This window comes from Sebastes umbrosus, chromosome 7, assembly GCF_015220745.1.
Source record: "Sebastes umbrosus isolate fSebUmb1 chromosome 7, fSebUmb1.pri, whole genome shotgun sequence".
Taxonomy (NCBI): Eukaryota; Metazoa; Chordata; class Actinopteri; order Perciformes; family Sebastidae; genus Sebastes; species Sebastes umbrosus.
This window is the reverse complement of record NC_051275.1, coordinates 16,672,844-16,692,661: the sequence shown is the minus strand read 5'-3', so window position 1 is coordinate 16,692,661 and position 19,818 is coordinate 16,672,844. Positions and strand designations below refer to the sequence as shown.

General features: G+C 40.2%; 2 protein-coding genes and 1 non-coding gene across 3 annotated transcripts; all 3 read left to right on the top strand.

The window, feature by feature from the left end:
- Nucleotides 1-806: 806 nt before the first annotated feature.
- On the top strand, nucleotides 807-7,958 carry LOC119491027 (probable zinc transporter protein DDB_G0282067). The gene is made up of 6 exons (XM_037774593.1): nucleotides 807-1,150; nucleotides 3,467-4,042; nucleotides 4,799-5,119; nucleotides 5,774-6,048; nucleotides 6,222-6,409; nucleotides 7,222-7,958. The coding sequence occupies exons 2-6, from the start codon at nucleotides 3,475-3,477 to the stop codon at nucleotides 7,532-7,534; spliced, it is 1,665 nt and encodes a 554-aa protein (XP_037630521.1). The 5' UTR covers nucleotides 807-1,150; nucleotides 3,467-3,474; the 3' UTR covers nucleotides 7,535-7,958.
- Nucleotides 7,959-10,035: 2,077 nt separating this feature from the next.
- On the top strand, nucleotides 10,036-10,122 carry trnastop-uca. The gene has a single exon. It is a non-coding gene; the product is annotated as a tRNA-Sec (tRNA).
- Nucleotides 10,123-12,454: 2,332 nt separating this feature from the next.
- mrpl28 (mitochondrial ribosomal protein L28) lies at nucleotides 12,455-17,289 on the top strand. Its single transcript, XM_037776396.1, has 6 exons — nucleotides 12,455-12,613; nucleotides 13,933-14,242; nucleotides 15,785-15,937; nucleotides 16,021-16,155; nucleotides 16,316-16,402; nucleotides 16,813-17,289. Exons 2-6 carry the CDS (start codon nucleotides 13,958-13,960, stop codon nucleotides 16,906-16,908), a joined length of 756 nt encoding a protein of 251 aa, XP_037632324.1. The 5' UTR covers nucleotides 12,455-12,613; nucleotides 13,933-13,957; the 3' UTR covers nucleotides 16,909-17,289.
- The last annotated feature ends 2,529 nt before the right edge of the window (nucleotides 17,290-19,818 follow it).

Genomic DNA, 19,818 nt, shown 5'->3' with positions numbered 1-19,818 from the left:
GAGTCAAGGCCTATGGAAAGGAGGCTGGTTCACATGCGGACATGGGTCTTGGGGTATGGGGTATGACACATGCGCAGTGTAACTGAAGCTGCGGTCGTGCGTTGCGATTGGCTCAATTTCGGCGAGTGCAGGCCAGATTTTACTGCGCATGTGTTATACCAACAAAGATATGACGCGTTGATGACGCGTGACCCAGCCTCCTTTCTATAGGCCTTGGGTAGGGTTAGGAAACGGCCTTGGTTGACGTTAACTTCACTGACTAACGACCAATGTGACTAACGAGTCACATGACTCACGGGACTGACGGTACCGACGAGTCACGTGACTAAAAACTGACCTGACAAAATAAGTCAACGTTACTTTTAGTTTAGTTTAGTTTCCTGGTTGAAAGTCTTGTGTTTGTTTTCCACCACAGCTCCCGCCCGTCCTGAAGGGACTCCCACGCTATTTTACTACGTCTATTGCTCCGACCATCAAATAACGCCACGGGTGGGTTTACATTGGAGTTAGTGTAAAGCCCGGTTCGTCACATACTGTTGCTAAAGGGCGTCTCTGTGCGTCTCTGTGCATCTCTGTGCGTCTCTGTGCGTACATATTTTTAAAACCAAATCAAACACCTAACAAAGGCTGACTTCAGCTGCTCTCTCGGGTGTGTTTCAGTGCAGACCTCACCTCCCCTTTTTATAGACTCTGGCCCTTGCCTGGGCCAAGTTATAGACTGCCTGTTACCTTCCCTTCCACATCAAGGCACAGTCTTTTTATTAAGACATAACCTTATGACCTGTTTATATAATCCTGACAACACTATAGGAATTTAATTAGTGTAAATTAGCTTCACATGAGCTGCTCAGAGAGTGTGTGAATGATGGGTGGGCTTTGTGATCGTCCACTGAAGGTATTTTCTCCCACCAACCCGCTGAGGTGGGAATGCAAACGGGGATGACTGAGGAGAGGACGGTAGCACCCCCCCACCCCCTCCTCCACAGCTCACATGACTGCGATTAGAGCAGAGGAGGAGTGTGGTGGGACAGAGAGAGGGAGAGATGGTGAGCACCATGAATGACATTTTGTCTGATTTCGGCGCACAGATCACATCCAAGGATTTCAACTTGTCTTTGACTGCTGGCTGAGGGTCGTCCACATTTCTGGGGTAATTTGACTTTATACTGAAGAGAAAATTGTTGACATTTGTCTTAAATTTTGATTCCCCAGTTCTGCTTGAGCAAATAGTTTGTTGTGTGTTACATGTACACACTTTTTCATACAGTCAGTGGTAGAAGAAGAAGTACTGTGATATTTTGCTGAAGTAAAAGTAGTAATACCACAGTGTAGAACTAAAAGTCATGCATTTCAAAATGCATCAAAATACCAAAGTAAAAGTACTCATATGCAGAATGGCTAATTTCAGAATAATATATTATATTTCTGGATTATATTTACTAATGCATTAATGAGTTCATTACTTTAATGTTGCAGCTGGTGAAGGTAGGGCTATTTTAACTACTTTTAATATACTGCTGTGTAACTTGTGCATTTCCTCCTGATCAACAAAGTTTTATCTTCAACTATATTAATACATCATTATTTATTTGTTTATTATATTTTGCATTATTAATCTGAATAAAACAACTCAAGTTATTAAATCAGTGTACTGGAGTAAAGAGTATAATAGTTGCATTTGAAATGATGGATTACATATATGAAGTTGCAGAAAATGGAAAGTAAAGTACAAGTACTTCAGAATTGTACAGGAGTGAATGACAGTCAGGCTCAGTCATGTTGTGGCACACCGGTGTTGTTAATTTTAAATGAATATTAAAAGCAGCGGGGAACTTACATTTACTCAAGCACTGCACTTAGGTAAGAGGAACTTACTTGTGTTACTTTATACTTCTAATCCATTACATTTCAGAGGGAAAGATTAATCATTTTATACCTGACTACATGTATCTGACAGTTATAGTTTGCAGATAAAGATTTTACACATTAATCTTATGAGTAATGTAAATTACCCGGCAGCATGAATGCACCATAACTAGGTATCTAATCAGTAAAGACAGCACAATGGTTCACAATGTGTGAACTGTGTGAGCTTATGCAGCTGACATCCTGACCTTGACTGTATGCAGCTGCAACGTCCAGTGTTGCTCAGAGGAGCCTGGCCGATTTCTCAGTTAAGCTTTCATTTTATTTTCTACGTATCCAAAAAAATTGTTTTCTTTTTCAAGAATACACGTAACACTGCACATCTAAGACAATGTTTCTAGAAATACAAAGTGACAAGAGGGGAGAAAATGCAAATGAGTTTTTAAATTATATTTACATCCATGTTTTTTTAACCGAAAATAAAGAGCATAGTGTCGAGCATGCTATATAGAGGCTGGAAGTGTTTGTGTGTGTGGGTTTGACTGTACTGTCGTGCTCGTTTAAAATATGCCTGTTCAAAACGGGCCGAATGCTAGGCCTGTGTTCATACAAATGACTTCACACTTCCTTGGGTCCTCAGCAATACACCTGACATAGTTGCGTAACACCAAGTCGCGGCTACTCAAGGTCAGAAACATTGGTGAAATACACTCTGGTTCAAGGGAAAAAAACACACCCAAGTCGTGGTTACTCACGGTCCGAAACATCGGTGAAATACACTTAGCGGAGGTAATTTCCAAATAGGAGTATTAGTCACTTGCTTTGACATAACCACTGTGGTTATAAAGTAGAGCATGGATTTAATTAGCGGAGATATTTTGCTGGTGGTAAAGATAAGTTAGCATCAAGTCATATACCAGGGAAAAACAGTCTTACTCACAGGGGTAAAGTCACAACGGTGAAATACAGTCGATCCTGCTTCCAGTTGGCTATCCACGCGTGTCGACTCCAGGGAAGAAGGAAGATTAACTCAGTCTGCACAGTCCTGAAGCCTGTTCGCTTGTTTATTCAAAGTTAATTTTATTGAATGTGTTGAGTGTCCAAATTGCACCAAATTCGACAAAGCACTTCCTTGGGTCCCCAGCACTACATCCACTAAGTGTGAAGTAGATCGGATGAACAGTTCTTGAGATATGCGGAGGACATACCCACAGACAGACAGACAGACGGACAGAGATTCCTTGTTTAAGGCCCTGACACACCAGGCCATGGTGACAAAAGTGGTGTGAAATGATCGGCAAATGCTGCTTTGTTTCATGTCGGCCAATGTATCAATCTTGATATGCTTGCTTGTATATCCGCCATCCTTGGTCTTCAAGTTTCCCTTTTTAAATGACGAATACCGCTACATGCCTGTGTGGAGAGTTACTTCCTCTCACATACGTGCTAGTTGGCCGTTGGCTGTAGTCTTTGCGGTGTGTTCAAGTGCAACTTTTTGGCCAAAACACAGTCGACTTTCGTCGCTGCTAGTATTTTGATGGTGGGTTGGTGTGTCTGGGCCTTTATAGTTAGGGGAAGTATTCTAATGTGCGCTTCTCAGTTGCAGGTATGAGGGTGCTACACTGGTGCATGCTGGGAGTGACCTTCCTGCTGCTGGTGTGCGAGGTCACCATCAGTCAACTGTGCAAGTCCCTCATCACCTTAGTGGATGGTTTCCACACGCTCTTCATCCTCATGCGTATGGCTCTTCCTCCTCCTCAAACGGCAAGCATGAAAAGAACTCCGCTCTTCTCTTTGGACTCCTCTACATCTCCTCCACATAATTCCTCCTCCACCCTGCCAGCAGAGTCCTCCGTCGAATCTCAACCTGGGACCCAGGCTGACGGGTCTCCAGACTGCGGCGTGGCCTTTACCAGCAGCAGGATTCAGCCTGTAGGGGCTTTCATTTCTGCTCTCCTCCTGACCTTTCTGTGTCTCTCTTACTTTATGGAAATCGTCAGCTTTTCCCTGGAGCCACACCCAGTGCAGCGCCCCCTGCTGCTCATGGTGGTCGGCGCCATCAGTCTGCTCCATAAGATGCTGGTGGTCTGGCTGAACTGGGATCGGCTGCAGGATGAGAGGGCCGGGGCCGACAGGCAGCCAAAGACCGAATCTCACCTTGAAGTAAACCGCAAAGGTAACATTACCTACAGATTACATGTTGATTTTGAGAGCTGATACACAAATATAGAGTATAACAATATGTGGTATTATTTTCTAATAAGGAATATTTATTATTAATGATCAATAAATCACTTACAAATGCTTTTTAGATCAGTTATAAGCCATTAATAACAACATTTGGGTTGCCAGGTTGTGGCTGCAGTTTATCCTCCTTCCAGTTTTTAGTCTTGATGCTAAGGTAAACTAACGGGATGCTCGCTGTAGCTTCACATTTACCACACAGACATGAAAATGGTATGGATCCTAGTGTGATTTTTACAACTGAAATCTGTACATGTGACATCTAGTTTTAGCTGAATATCAATAGATTATCTGATTAATCTAATCTGAGAAACAATAGTTACCTGTTTAATCTGTGATGACCACACTTTTACATGTACTTCACTGGATTTTAAAGTCTAATGACATGTATTACTGCATTCTGGTGGCTGAAATTCATTCATTTTGGAGAATGTGAAATTTGTTGAAGCTCACAATGATGCATGAGGCAGAGCCCCTCTCAAGTTAGTCATGTCATGTGAAAGCACGTACTTGTTCTGGCATTATGTAATAATAATCTTTCACTACAGAAGAATTAGTGTGCCTGACCAGGTGATGATATTACTCTGACAGATTTCACTTTGAAGCAGCAGCCAAGTGTATATTCAGCTGTAAGGAACATCAAACAGCGTCCATGTTTGTTTTTCATTCCTCTGTTCGACTCCCACAGTCTTGGCTGCAGAGGAAACCAAAGGCCAAGCTGAGCCGGGGCGAGTCCTGGGTGACGTTGGCCACGTCCAATCTGCCGTGGACGGCTCGCTCCACAATGGGGCGCTTGTCTTCTGTAACCCGGGGACCTCCAGCGTCCCTGACACTGACTCTCAAAATGCACAGCAACAGCCAGAAGTCCACTTGCATGCAGCAGCTCAGCAGGACAGCAGGGACTGTGACGCAGCCAGCGGCGCTACAGATTTGAAGGTTTGCAATTGGGAGAGTTATTCAGAAGACATCACAGAGTTTTCGAAAGACCACGCCTGCATGGGACATCTTGGTAAGAGAATTTAGCTCATTGGACTGTCACCTTTCTCACTTTAGTGTCCCGTGGAAAAAGAGCCTCATGAGAAAATATTGTGAATTCAATGCACACATGTAAATATTAGTGTGGCCAAATGAAATTGCCTATTTGTTATGGGGTGAGGTGTGTTTTTGCAGGTGAAATTACAATTTTTACATGACCATCATTGGACGTCGATAAAAGAAATGTTTCGTCAACGTCCAATGATTGTCGTTAAAACAAATTTTTAAAACTTGAAGGAACAGTGTGTAGCAATTATGGGGATATATTGGCAGAAGTATGTTGTAAGTATGTTTTCTTTAGTGCATAATCTCCTTAAAATAAGAATTGTTGTGTTTTCGTTACCTTAAAATGAGTCGTTCGTCTTGACGGAGCCCGCCGCCATGTTTCTACAGTAGCCCAGAATGGACAAATTAAACACTGGCTCTAAGTAGGGATATTCATGTTTTCACGTTTTCACGTCAGTCACCATAGTTCTCCTACATGCTTGGCACATGGGAGAAGTTTTAGTTGATTGCAATCTGCAACCACACCTCTAGATGCCGCCAAATCCTACACACTGCACCTTTAAGTTGAAAGTTTTGTTTTACATATCTGAAGATCATGTTTTACGGTTTTCTACCCTTTCAGACGGTCAAAATGCATCTAATACCCCAGCCTGCAAGTCATCACTTCACATTGAGAGGACTGTACCAAGCAGCCATTGGCCAGTCAGTCTCCTGTCGTTCGTCCTCGTCATTCAGGGTATTTGTACCTCCCTTCTGGCTCTGGTCAACAGCCTGGTGATGCTGCTGATCGGTCCACAGTGCCTGCACAGCTCTGGAGCCTGTGGTCTCTTGATTTACCTGGATGCTGGCCTCTCCCTGCTGGCTCTGATTACGCTGATTGCCACCGCTGCACCACAGGTCAGTGTGTTTTGTCATGCCTTTTAGTTTAAATGTTGCTTTCAAGCATTTAGCTGAAGCTCTTATGAAGACCAAATTAAGACTTCAACCCACTAATAACAATAATACATATTTGCTGCAGCTGTATCCAACCCCTATCCTGTTTCCGTTGTTTCACCGGTAAATCTCTCCAGGTGCTCAGGTATGGCATGCTACTGCTACAGTGCACACCTCCACACATTTGTGTGTCTGATCTTGGACGGAGGATTACGAGCGTCCCTGGGGTGCAGGCTGTGCACGACCTCCACGTCTGGCAGTTAACTGAATCATTCACGGTGGCCTCGGTCCATGTACACTGCCATGCTGGGTTTCCAGTGCACAGGTGAAGTGGAAAAGTTTGACTTGTGTACCTGCATGGTGCTTCTAACTGTTTATAGTATGGCTATTGAGGAATTCTCAATTCTGATTGGCCGGAAGGTTTGGATTCATTTTTTTTGTAACAGAACAATATAACCGGAGACCTAATATGTGTTTGTTTGCCGTTCTAAATGAATGTGCCAGTATTAAACTGTAGTTAAAGACAGCAACAGTGACGCTTAGCATAGCTAAAGCACATAGAGCTAGGGTTATTTGAACTCACTATTGGTTAAAAAAATGGTTTATGGTGGTTTATATAGCTTGATTAAAGGACCAGTGTGAAAGATTTAGGGGGATTTATTGGCAGAAATGGAATATAATATTCATAACTATGTTTTCATTTGTCTATAATCACCTGAAACTAAGAATCATTGTGCTTTTGTAATTCTGTCATATCTACATAGGGAGCGGGTCAGCCATGTTGCTCCGCTATGTTTCTACAGTAGCCCTGAATGGACAAACCAAACACTGACTCTAGAGAGAGCCTTTCACGTTTTTATATGATACCTGAAGGCCACCGTAGTTCTCCGGCACGCTTGGAAAGAGAGGAGGGGTGTTCAGTTGGTTGCAATCTACAACCTCACCACTAGATGGCACTAAATCCTTCCACACTGCCAGTCCCAGCTCACACTGAGTGACAGATGTGGTCCACTAATCATACTCACATTGATTTTATAGATTCTAGTGGCTGTTACTGGCCGGTTATCATAAATATGTCTTTGTCCAGATTAAAAACTCTATATTTTATTAATGCAGAATCCTTTCACACATGTCCAGGTGTGCTGATCTGATGTCCGGGGTCAGTAAGGTGCTGCAGAGTGTAGGAGTGAGCTGCTGCACTGTTCAGCCAGAGTTTGCCTCCTGCTCTGGATCCTCTGCAGGCAGTGAGGGGGACGCCTCCCCCGTCGTCCACAGAGAGGACCCCTCCCTGCCTCCTCTTCTGACCTGCAGCCTCGCCTGTGGAAAGGCCTGCGCTGGGAATATGTGTTGCTCTCCCGTGGTGGAGGAGACCAGGAGCCTTCTGGCACCACCAGCTGGGGAAACAAAGGAAGAGCCTCAGACACTGGTCATCGAGAACACCTTCCTCTGACTGAAACAAACTGCACTGGAGGAAAATAAATGAACATATGTAAAGATGATGGGGAAAATTAACAGATTTGAAAGTGCTCTCCTAAAACACTGTTTGTACGTTACATAAAATGTTCTGTTAGTTTTATGACATGGTGCTGCACCAAAGATTTTTATTACAACATCAAGTGAGGCATTTCTTCTTGCGTTGCTTCATTTGTACCTGGATGGAACCTCTGTATTCTCTTCCATGTATGTATAAAACAAATAACAATACTAAAGTGTGTCTCTTATCATTTTAAGATAATATAAAATTGATTCCAGTGTCACAGCAGCAAAACAAAGTAGAAGAACAAATGCATGGGTGTTTCTGCAACTACGGGCAATTTTAAGTCCCAGCAATGAAATTTGGGATTTTTGTTAAAAATTTGCAGTGCAATGCTTGATAAATACATACACAGTGTTATTACCCATCTTGATATGAAAAATAATTACTAAAATGTGTATTAAATTAAAATTAAATTAGATTTAAAAAAATGTATGAAGCATTTTATGGGTCTAAACACCACTTTTCTTCATGTCCCATAACTGTTGTCTCACTGTTGAGATACGTAAAACGTCAAATTCATTTATAATATGACATTATTTCATATACATATTACTTAACGCCATATTAAATCATACAAACAAAACAAATACCATAGTAAAATAATAAATAAAAATAAATAAATAAATAAATAAAGGAAAAAGGAAAAAAAATAATAGAAAAGGAAGAAAGAATATATATATATATACATACACATATAATTCAATTCATCTTCATTGACAGAATCGAAGTCCATTAGAAAACACACAACACAAACAACAATACATACATTGAAATAGAAACTGCAACTTTTTATAAAAGACAGTTACACCAATGTTTCCACAGGGATGACTGGTATCGTATAACACAAAAACAAGGATTTGACAGGAGCATGATAATGGCGTTCTGAGAATCATTTAGCCGACATATAAATGTATACATCAGGTTTATCAACAGAGCCTGGAAAGTGTTGACACCTGCATTACAGAACAGTTCGCTTGCACTACACCACCTGGGTTTCTTAAGTAATATCCGCATGCAGTCATTGTGGGCAACCTGAAGCTTATGCATGCTCGCCTTTTTAAACTTGACCCACAGGGAGGCAGTATAGAGGGGAGTGCAACAGGCTCTAAAGAGACCTAGACATGATCTGAACACATGTAGAATTTTCTTGCCAACATGTTAGCTTGAGCATATAACATACGGCACTGCCTGTACATGTCGTCATCATCAGACATTTCATCTGTAATAAAGTACCCAAGATATTTTGTTTTATTACAAACACATAGCAGTTGTCCTGATAGATAAAAAGCCGGAAAGTTGAGGTCCCTATCTTCTTTTGTTCTACAGAACAGGACAATACCCCATACTCGGAGCATATATTCATCAGCTGTTGAAACCCAGCACTGCTAAGAGAGACAATAGCCAGATCGTCAGCATACATAAAATGGTTTACCAGGGTGTTACCAATCATACAGCCTTTTTTACAGCCTCTTAGTTGGTCAGATAATTCATTCATGTGCACCTTAAAGAGGGCTAGTGAAAGTAAACCCCCTTGTCTTACTCCATTACCAACACCAAAGGGATCGGAGACTCGATTGCCCCATTTGACCTGCATATTCTGGTTCGCATACCAATATGCCAAGATTCTTATAATGCTGTCAGGCACGCCCCTTTGACTCAATTTCAGAAACAACTTTTGGTGATTTACTCGGTCAAAAGCCTTAGATGCATTAATAAAACCGATTACAACAGAGGAGTTTTGCCTTCTTTTGCTTTCGGCTACTTCTTTCAAGGCATAGATACACAAATCAGTGCCACGCTTAGCCTTGAAGCCAAACTGGTTGTCTGTGGTACCAAGATATTTACATAAACACTCTAATAAAATCTTCTGGAGGACTTTAGATACCACACTGGCTAGTGCAATTGGTCTGTAATTATCCAGGCTCCCAACCTTGCCAGCTTTGTCTTTGATGACAGGCACAAGAGTAACAGACAACAATATAAATAAAACAAATAAAGAGAGAGAATTACATAAGTAATAGTAGTACAAGAGATAGACAAGCTATATACATGCAGTATATTCTCTTAAACGGTCCGACCATGGACAACACCATTAAGAGAAGTACCAGTATGTGTTTAATTGTAATCCTCTATCATATTTCTTACCTGTGATGACATGTGGCTCTACCTTTTTTTATTTTCGGACAGCCAATCACAATGCGTCTGCTTTGCATAAAACAGTAGACCAGACTATGTTTCCCTTTTTGTGTGTGTTTATTTCACATAAATATGCTTTAGGACATCCAGTAGGTGGTCGTACTTTGTGTAGGAGCTCGTTGTGATGATGCAAACTGATTCCCTCATTGTGACACCCTGACTCAGAACACTAGTCATGCTATGAGGTATAAATACTTCTGACAGACCTAGATGTAAGTGCCCGGATGAGCCTCGGTGGTCCGGGGTGCAGGCTTCAAACCTGTAGCTGCTTAGCGGCAGAGTGGTTCAATTCCACCTTTCGGGCGTTAAAGTGCCCTTTCCTCATGATTGTTTCTTTTATTTATAGCTGAACTGGATTAAATAGCACATTTTAAACCCTCAACACCAGACTGTTCGTGTTTAATTCGGTTTTATTTTCACGTTTTTCAATTGTTTACATTTCCTGACTACGTCACGAAACTACTTCCTTGACAAACTGTGTCATTGCACTTCACAATAAAAGTCCAACTTGTTAAAAGCAATGAAAACAATGAAAGTATGCAATATCTTCAAAGTTTTTAAGTGAAATTATTGTCATACTCTCGCGTGGTCTTTTTTTTAATTATTATTTATTTATTTTTTATTGTGTTTTATCTTATGCTGGTTTTGTTTAAAGGGACTATTTGTAAGATTCAGAAATGCTGCTTAACAGCGACACCTGTGGCCTTGAAATCAACGAAAGTCAGCGTCGAGCTCGCGCTTGCTCGCTCTACATAGACATGAACGAGCATCGCTCAAAACAGTGAGGCGACAGACGTCAGCTAAAACCACAATATCACTCTATACTTCACCTGCTTGGCAGTAATGTTAGCTGACCAGATGAAGGTCTCTCCATGAATCAATGCTGATCCTAGTGTTTGCTTTTCCTGCTCAGCGCAGGCTTCAGCAGCGGGGCTCTTCAACGAGTTACGTTATCGCCTCCCGACCGCAGCCGGCAGCCGAAGACCCCGGCACCCGGACGGTAACGAGACGATAACGTAACTCGTTGAGGAGCCCCGTCACTTCGCAAGACACGGAAAACCTCTGTTGGTCTGGAGGAGCTGCAGCATTTATTTCTGCACAAACGTCCACTCTACATTCACTAGATATTCTCAGAGCTAAACTAACTCTTCTGCAGTGTGGAGTGAGCGCGCGTTCACGTCTAGAGGTGGAGCGAGACAGCGAGGACGCGCGCACTGTCTGAGTGAAGGAGAGCAGGCAGCGGAGACGAGGCTCCGGCCACACGCGAGCGCGCATATGCGAACGCGCATGTGTGCCAACCCGCTACATTTATACGCTTAAAAAGTTACAAACAGTCCCTTTAACTTCTGTTGTCCTTTTATGTTTGGCTGGCACAGCTCTCTGTTTATGTTTTCGCTGTGCTTCTTTTGTATGTAAATGTTTTTAATGTTTTCTGCTGTTACTATGTATACTGTAATTTTGAAATAATAATAAAAAAATAAAAACTTGTTAAAAGCAAAAGCATCACCCGGTGAGTGAGACCTACATCAGGAAAAGAGTATCAGATCATGTGTCAGTATATACCACAGAACTATTGGCAATATTATTGGCCCTGCAGTGGATAGAAGAGAAGGAAATAAACAACACCGTTATTGCATCTGACAGTTTTTCAGCACTTACAAGCATAGGATTTGGTAGATCATCAATCAGAACAGATATAATCAATGAAATATTCCTCATAATGTATAGGTGGAAATGAAAGGCACAGTTACACGATTCATCTGGGTTCCTGCTCATGTTGGTGTGGAGGGAGGGAAATGAACAAGTAGATATTCTGGCCAAACAAACACTAAGAATTAAGAATATTGAATTACAAGTTAAGTAAAGTTGAGGCTAATTAGCCATTCATCAAGACATATGCACAAACAGTATGGCAGGAGTACTGGGATGATCAGGAAACTGGAAGGCATCTGTACATTATACAAACACATGTTGGAGCAGGGAAAAAGGTGGGCCGGAAAAGAAGGGAAGAAAATATCATCACTCGACTGAGAATAGGACACACAGGTCTTCAACCATACATTATATAGAATAGGCAAGCACCCAACTGGGAAATGCACATATTGTAATCAACCAGAAACTGTTGAACATGTACTGATACACTGCAGGAATTACAGTATCCAGAGGAATCACCTTTTACAGTCACTAAGGAAGGCAAAACATCAGGACTTTTCATTGTCAGGTCTATTGGGGAATACAGCAGATAACATATACTGTGAAATTATTCAGTTTTTAATGGGAAACTTATTTAGTTAAACGAATAAAGAGTTTTCATCATTATTTTTTTTTAATTATTATTATTTGTTTCTGCACAATGTCCTGTCCCACACTCCAGTGCAGATGGTGACAGAAGAAGAAGAAGAAGAAGAAGGAAAAGCATCAAACGTTTTTATTAGCTCTTTTTCTTCTTTAAATCAAATTTTAAAAAAAAGGATTTGGATAACAATACTGTGCTGCTGTTCAGCATTCACACAATAAATAAATGTGGAAGGAGAATTTACTGTGAAACTACATCCGCTTTACCCAGAACGCACCTATTGATTGACAGCTTCTGAGAGCCAATCATCTGCGAGAACCTCCTGTCCGACATCCAATCACGTTCCTCCTCGGTGTGGGCGGGCCGATCAATGCGGAAGTGTGCCTGCTGCAGTCAGTCAGTGCATGTCCTTGCCTGCTTAATGTTGAGCTAACTTTGGGCTAACCTCGATTGGAAACTCTCCTTCTGCTTGGTGGAGGTCACTGTTTTCTTCTTACCCGGTAAGACAGACTTGTAGACATACTCTGAACGGTGTATTAGACTAGTAGAGGCTTTGTTTACATGTTTAACTGTGTTGTTAGCCTGTTCCAGTTAGCATCCTGCTAACTAGCCACCTTAGGAAAGTTGTTCACCTGATTCTGTGTTTCTGTTTCTATTGATATGTGTTAATTACAAGAGACAGTCTGTACCAAGCAACCAGCTGCAGCTATACTATCACTTATATGTCAGATTTATTTAGTAGGTTTTAATTGTCCTAAGTTAGATATGTATAATGGCTAATGTTTCAGTTAATGCATCTATTTGTGTCTGTTTGTTTGTTTATATCTTTACTTTAAGATATATATATATGTCTCTGTGTGTGTGTGTGTGTGTGTGTGTGTGTGTGTGTGATTATTTACGAATTTGTTTGGTTAATATGCCCATTACATAAAACCTTAAAATGGTAAGAGCCCTAATTTGTTCCTGCATTTTCACCCAGTCTTGAGGTCCTGTGTTTAGCTCTAAAACCTTTAGTATTTCAGCTGATATGATGCTTATCTGGTGTCTTAAACATATTTGTGTATAATCAATAATCAAAACAAACTTGCACACAGCAAACCTGCAGCAGAGAAGTGTTTCAGTGTAGAAACACTGGTTGGTGACTGGGACTCTGGGTGAAATGGGCAGGGGATTGTTTGTTTGTAGGGTGAACAATAGGGTAGCAGGTTAATCTGCCTATAATTAATCAACAACATTTTTAGTAATTGATTAATCATCTGCCATTTATTAAGTTAATTGCCAAACAATCACTGCTTCCAATTGCAAGCAATTGAAGATGTCGACTTGGGCACTGGGCATTTGTGATGGGCACTGTATTGTGACATTTTATAGACTGACCTGTCAATCGAAACAGAAATAGAACGATTAAAAATCAATAAATATAATTGTTACTGGCAGACCTAGAATTTATTACTTGGTCTGATCGGGAGACAAAATAGTCAGTGTGTCATGAATGAAACTAAGAAAATTAGAAAACCTTTACCATTTGTAAATCGATGATCATAAATCTTGCTTGATAAATGAGTAAAACAGCTTAATAGTAAAATTGAAATTAATAATTTTCTTTAACTAAGTCCTTTAATCATTTCAGTACAAATCTCTAGTATAACTATGAATAATCTTTGCCACCATATAAATGTAACTTGCCAAATTTAGCACAGAAAGGGTCCTCCGTTTCAGCTCTGACTCAGTTAAAATGCTGTGCAGTGAACCACTGATTTTCTTATTGATTTCCTACAGTAACTGAATAACAGTGATTCATTCTTATTCTGTCTTTCAGATTTGACTTTATTGGACGGTCTGTTATGCCTTTTCATAAATACCCCCCCAAAATCTGGGAGGCCTTGAAACTGAAGCAGGGCATCTATGCTCGTCTCCCCAAACACTACCTCAAGTCCCTCGAGCAGAAAGATCCCAAACCTGTGCATTGGAAGCCTCTGGGAGTCCAGTACCGAGCCAACCCAACGACGGGTCAGAAGGAACGGGTGCAGGATGTCCCGGTGCCCATCTTCTACCCTCCACAATCCCAGGACAGCCTGTGGGGAGGAGAGGGCTGGATATCAGGCTTCAGATACGCCAACAATGACAAAGTGAGTCTCCAGGAAGAGGATTGTCTTTCTTTAGTTGTGCTACAGTTTGTTGACATGACATGGTTATCCCATATTGCACCAAGTATAAGCTTCCAGCTGCTGTAGATTAACATCCAATTCAGGCTTTATTAGCATATTAGCCCCTTAGACCCTCCGCTCGCTGTGAACTTCACTCTCTTCATGTTAACCTTTCAATAAAGCAGAAAATCTAGATTGGCCTTAGTGAGAATTCAAATCAAATATCTTGTAGTAGCAAAAGGGTTATAAGTTATGTTTGTAGACAAATAAGCAACTGTTAATGCTATCTTCCTTTGAAGTTATATTATTACTAGGGGTGGAGAAAGAAATCGATTCACCTATGTATCACAATTTTTTTTAACGATTTTGAAATCAATGTCTTTAATGTCAAAATCAACATATTTTCTTCATTTGGGTCTATGCGGAGGTAGAAGGAAGTTACTGCTTTTATTGTTGTAGTCTGAGTAACGTGACGTCATATCCTTTCCGTATACGTCAACCAAAACAAACTGCAGAAAGTAGAAAACGGCGAAGGGTCTGCATGGATACAACTTGCACCCTCACATTTTAAATCCAACGTTGTAAACACACTAACAGTGAAGTATGGAAACACTTTGGGTTTCACACATTACCAGAAAAAGCAGAGCTAGACATCACGGCTAAAGCTGCATGCTAACTCTGTCATGGACAGGAAACGTTATCGTATTGCAGTAACGGTCAAGCCAGCCGTCACTCTCATCTCCGAGGTCAAATCGGCCGACGCTACAACTGTAGAACACCCATATACTGACATTTATGTTAAATGCATTAAAACGGCCCCGATGGAGCTGACCATGGATGTTTAAAGAGAACGGGGCTGACGGGAGAGCTAGAGACGGACATGGCGAAGTTAGCGGAAGTGTAAATGTGCGACTGTCCGGTTTTCAAAATAAGGTGTTAACAAAAGGAACTGTATATACAAAACACATATATGGAAATAAGATTGATGAATTATATTCACCAGTAGTTTAAAACATTACATGCCCCTTATAAACTGAAAAGAAAATACCACTAATTTGTCAGGGAAATGTATTAATGAATAATGCCTGACAGTGACTGATATATTTGACTTCAGGACACCTCTGACTACATACATGCTGAATATCAAACATTCTTTCTGTATTAATTTAAATATTTTCCAAAGTAAAAGTCTCTAGAAGTTTATGATTCAACTTTTTCCCATGGTCTAGTGTTAAAAAAGGTAAGGTAACAAAAATCGCAATAAATCGTAATATCGAATCGCAAGACTTGTAGAATCTCAATACTTAAAAATCGCAATACATATAAAATCGGCACCCAAGTATCGTGATAGTATCGAATCGGGAGATAGGTGTATCGTCCCAGCCCTAATTATTACAATACTTAAGTATAATGTTTTTTTTGTTTTTTTAGATTAGAAATTTCTATTACTTAAAATAGTCCCCAACATTTTTTTTGACACACGTAGCTCAATACATCATACTTCTGAATTATCTCTTTCTGTAGATGTCGACTCGTCTGAGGAAGACCTGGAAACCACAGCTGTTCAAGAGAGAGTTGTACAGCGAGATCCTTGATCACAAGTTCACCATCACAGTCACAGCACGCACTCTAGACCTCATCGATGCCGCCTTCGGATTCGACTTCTATATTCTCAAAGTAAGATAGCACTACCTCTGTGTGACAAAATTATATTTTCCATCTGGCTTTTTATATGACTGTAATCATCCAACTCCCATCAGACATCAAAGGAAGACCTGAACTCCAAGCTGGGGATGGACCTGAAGAGAGCCATGCTGCTTCGCCTGGCACGCAGAAACACAGAGCTTTACCCCTCCGACCCCGTCAAGAGAGAGAAAGTCTTCAACAAATTCAAGGTGGGTGGGATGTGTTCAAGTCCACTGAGTGATACTAAATGTTGTGGGAAGCAATGATTAAAGCTAACCTTGATGTTTACCCACTACTGTACAAGAAAAGGAGTTGTGATTAAAAAAACAATTGATATGTTTCTTTTTCTGATTCATTCTGTCTGAGCAGCAGTTTGAGATCCCAGAGGAGGAGGCGGCCTGGTTGGGTCTGAGTCTGGAGGAGGCCGTGGAGAAGCAGAGGCAGCTGGAACACAAGGTAACGAAGTCCTCAAAACACAACTGCTTGAAGCTCACCTCATTCAACCGTTTTATCTCACAACAGAAATAGAGATTCCTTAGGTTTTCTAGTTTCATATGATACCAGTATCTTCACTCTAGCTTTAAAACTGATCCCACTACAACCTAAAAATCACAAGTTGCGTTAATGCGTTAAACAAATTAGTGCATTATCTGCATTAACACATATCGCGTTAACTGTGACAGCCCTAATAAGAAATGATTAAATACGAAACACAGCGTGCAAATATCTTTGATGAGAAAGACATTCTTAAAAATCAGGGAAAGGGATTTCACATCTCTATCCCACCTTAACTTGAAAAAATGTTGATTTGTAATGATAACACCGTGTACAGTCTGTGATTAGCATGTCCCTACTCTGTCTCTCAGGAGCCGGAGCCTCTGTTTAAGGTCTGTGTGGAGGAGCTGGTGGAAGAGCTGCACATCCAAAAACTCTCGGAGCCACACCTCATAGAGAAGAAGTAACGATCTGAACCATCTGAGCAGAGACAGAGGCAGCTTTTCAGACTGAAAAATGAAGTAGGTTGAACTGTCAAGCTTCTCCAGATGGTGGTGTGAGTCACCAAGTTTCTGTTTGTGTGACATTTTTCACCCGGGAGAACTTATCGCAGTTTCAACTTTCAATTTCGATTTGGGAGCGACACAAAGGTGGTAGAGACACAAATGACGAGGTCATGTTGGAGTAATGCTTATTTATTTCCCCTTGCATTCAAGATCCATACATAAGACATTTTAGGAATTAAAGGAAAAGCTTCCGTCAGTGTAAATACTCCGACCAGCTGTGATATCAGGCCCTTGTACAGGATATCTAAAAAATAAAAGATTCACTTTTTTTCTTAAACCTTGTTTCTGTTCTCCAATAATTATTAAATAAGTTCACTGATTATATAATTCTGATTTACTGCTTGATTTTAGGTGAGATGACACTATGAATGGTTCAACATTTTGGGTAATACGCTGATTTGCTTGATTTAAAAATGTAATCCATGCAGCACAAAGTCATAAGACACAATTGTAAAAGTAAAACGTAATACCACATTGATACTACTAAATACTGCCAAAATAATAATGTGATACAGTTTCTTATTTCTGTTGGTAGGGAGGGTAAGTATGCGAGTGGTATCAATCTTTTTAACAATGGTGGAAACTAACTATGTATATTTTCTCAAGAACTGCACTTAAGTACAACTTTGAGGTACCTGAGTATGTCTGTTTTATGCTACTTCATAGCTTTACTTCACTTTAAAGGGAAATGTTTTACTTTTTGTTTCACTACATTAATCTAACATTTTTAAGTTATTAGTTACTTTATAGATTAAAATGTTACACACACAACCTTTGAACACTCTACATTATCATTAAAATGCTGTTTATATGCATCAGCAATAGTAATCACATAATAATATATGTAGTAATATAACTCTGACAGGAACCGTTCTACTGCATGATGAATACTTACTACTGACACTAATAGCAACAATATTTCTGTACTTTTAATTAAGATTTTGGATGCAGGACTTTTACATTGTAGTACTTTTCATCAACTCTCTGCAAGAATGCAAATAAGCATATTTTCTAAAATGTTGAACAGTTTCTTTAAGTTTCTAAAGTACAAGTTGAATATATGTTTTACTAGAAGATGTATTGTAAACCAAGGACATGTTATTCTGTGTTTTCCCAGTAGATGGAGCCAACATACTTTAAATGAGTAAAATCGCCATTTAATAGTGAGACATTATGGTTTGTTTGCCTACGTTGGTTTATTAAAATCAAGATACAACTTGAGAACTCCAGAAATGAATCAAGCACATACAACTGCAGTTAAATGTGTTTATAGTTCCAAAAAACTGTGAAAATGCTGTGTTTTCTCAGCATTTTCTTGTTAAAGATGATAAGTTATACTACCATCAAAACAAACATTTGTCGTAATAAACCACACATTTGCCCATGAAGACACACTGATGCAACAACCGTCCTTATATGGTGCTTGAGTTGAGTTGAACTACGAAAAAACAGCCGTTTCTCGCCTGGTTTCGCTTTCAACACCTCTGGACCGATATGTGACAGTTGTATTTGTGATATGTGGCTTTGTGGTTGCGACATGCTATTATGGTAAGATGGGGAGTCCCTACTGGAGTGGGGACTCCCGTGGGTGTTGTAACTTGGCAACAGTGGAAAATAAAATATACCTGACTCCTGTAAACAGAAAGATTCACTCCTTATATAGATAAACCTCAATCTGGAATTACCCTGTTCATATTGTGCACATGATTAACAAATCATCCAAATTAACACAAAGTCTTGCCAAATTTGGTGATTTTTCTCTGCCGGAGATTTTAGAGGAACATCTGGCTGCTTCATCTTCACTCCCCTGAGATAAATAAGGCTTCAAATTTTGACCTTTGGTTCATTTGGAATCGGGTTGCAAAGATTTGTTTGTGTGAAAGTGCCATCTATGACCCCGGCCCACGTATGAGCTGCCTTCCAGCTAATCATTAGCCAATAACTTCAATCTGTGGTTTCCTGTTGCAGATCATTTATCTCTCATTCCTATTTGTCTTTACTTGTGTAAATATTTATCACGGTAGTTGCCTCCTTATCAACCCCCTTTCAAGTCCACCTTTGGCCAAATATATTTTTTTATGGTTTAATGTTTAGTCAGTACAACCAAGTTAAATTTTAACTTTAGGGATGGCAATGTAGGTCAGTCTGGCACGTTGGTCCAGACTGAAATGTCTCCACTACATATGATTCATACCTTTAGTTGTAGATTGATATGGATAATAAAAATATTATCAACCAATAAATGATGAGGTATTGTTATAGACTATATATAGACTGATCCCTAGGGGGAAATTAACAACCTACCCAGCAATAATTAAGTAATTAAAATGAGCCCCACCTTTACCAGCTGCAACATTAAAGTGATGTTCATATTAAAGCTGAAGTCGGTACCTTTTGAACAAATATGATAAAAACGTTATTTTAACAAAACGGTCACTATATCCTGCATGAGACAGATAATCTGTGAAAAAAATCATGTTCCTCCTGTCCTCCTAATGACATTTGCAAGTTTCCACCGCGCCTGAACGAAAACAACCAATCACGAGTTTCGCGGGCAGTGATTGACAGCTGCTTTAGAGACCGCTCGGCTCTGATTGGTTGTTTTCCTGCTGTGCTGAGAAATCTTGTAAATGCCAATAGGAGCACAAGAGGGACATGATTTTTTCCACAAATATTCTGTCTCATGCACTACTGTCAGGATATAAAGACCGTTATGTAAAAATAAAGTTTTTATCATATTTGCTCAAAGTTATCGACTTCAGCTTTTAATGCATCAATAATTATAATGAAATAACACATTATTCTGAAATG

Coding starts and splice junctions, on each gene's coding strand:
- mrpl28 (XM_037776396.1), top strand. CDS start 13,958: ATGCCTTTTCATAAATACCCCCCCAAAATCTGGGAGGCCTTGAAACTG. Junction 15,938..16,020: donor TCGACTTCTATATTCTCAAA/GTAAGATAGCAC, acceptor AACTCCCATCAG/ACATCAAAGGAAGACCTGAA. Junction 16,403..16,812: donor AGAGGCAGCTGGAACACAAG/GTAACGAAGTCC, acceptor TCTGTCTCTCAG/GAGCCGGAGCCTCTGTTTAA.
- LOC119491027 (XM_037774593.1), top strand. CDS start 3,475: ATGAGGGTGCTACACTGGTGCATGCTGGGAGTGACCTTCCTGCTGCTG. Junction 5,120..5,773: donor CGCCTGCATGGGACATCTTG/GTAAGAGAATTT, acceptor CTACCCTTTCAG/ACGGTCAAAATGCATCTAAT. Junction 6,049..6,221: donor TTGCCACCGCTGCACCACAG/GTCAGTGTGTTT, acceptor AAATCTCTCCAG/GTGCTCAGGTATGGCATGCT.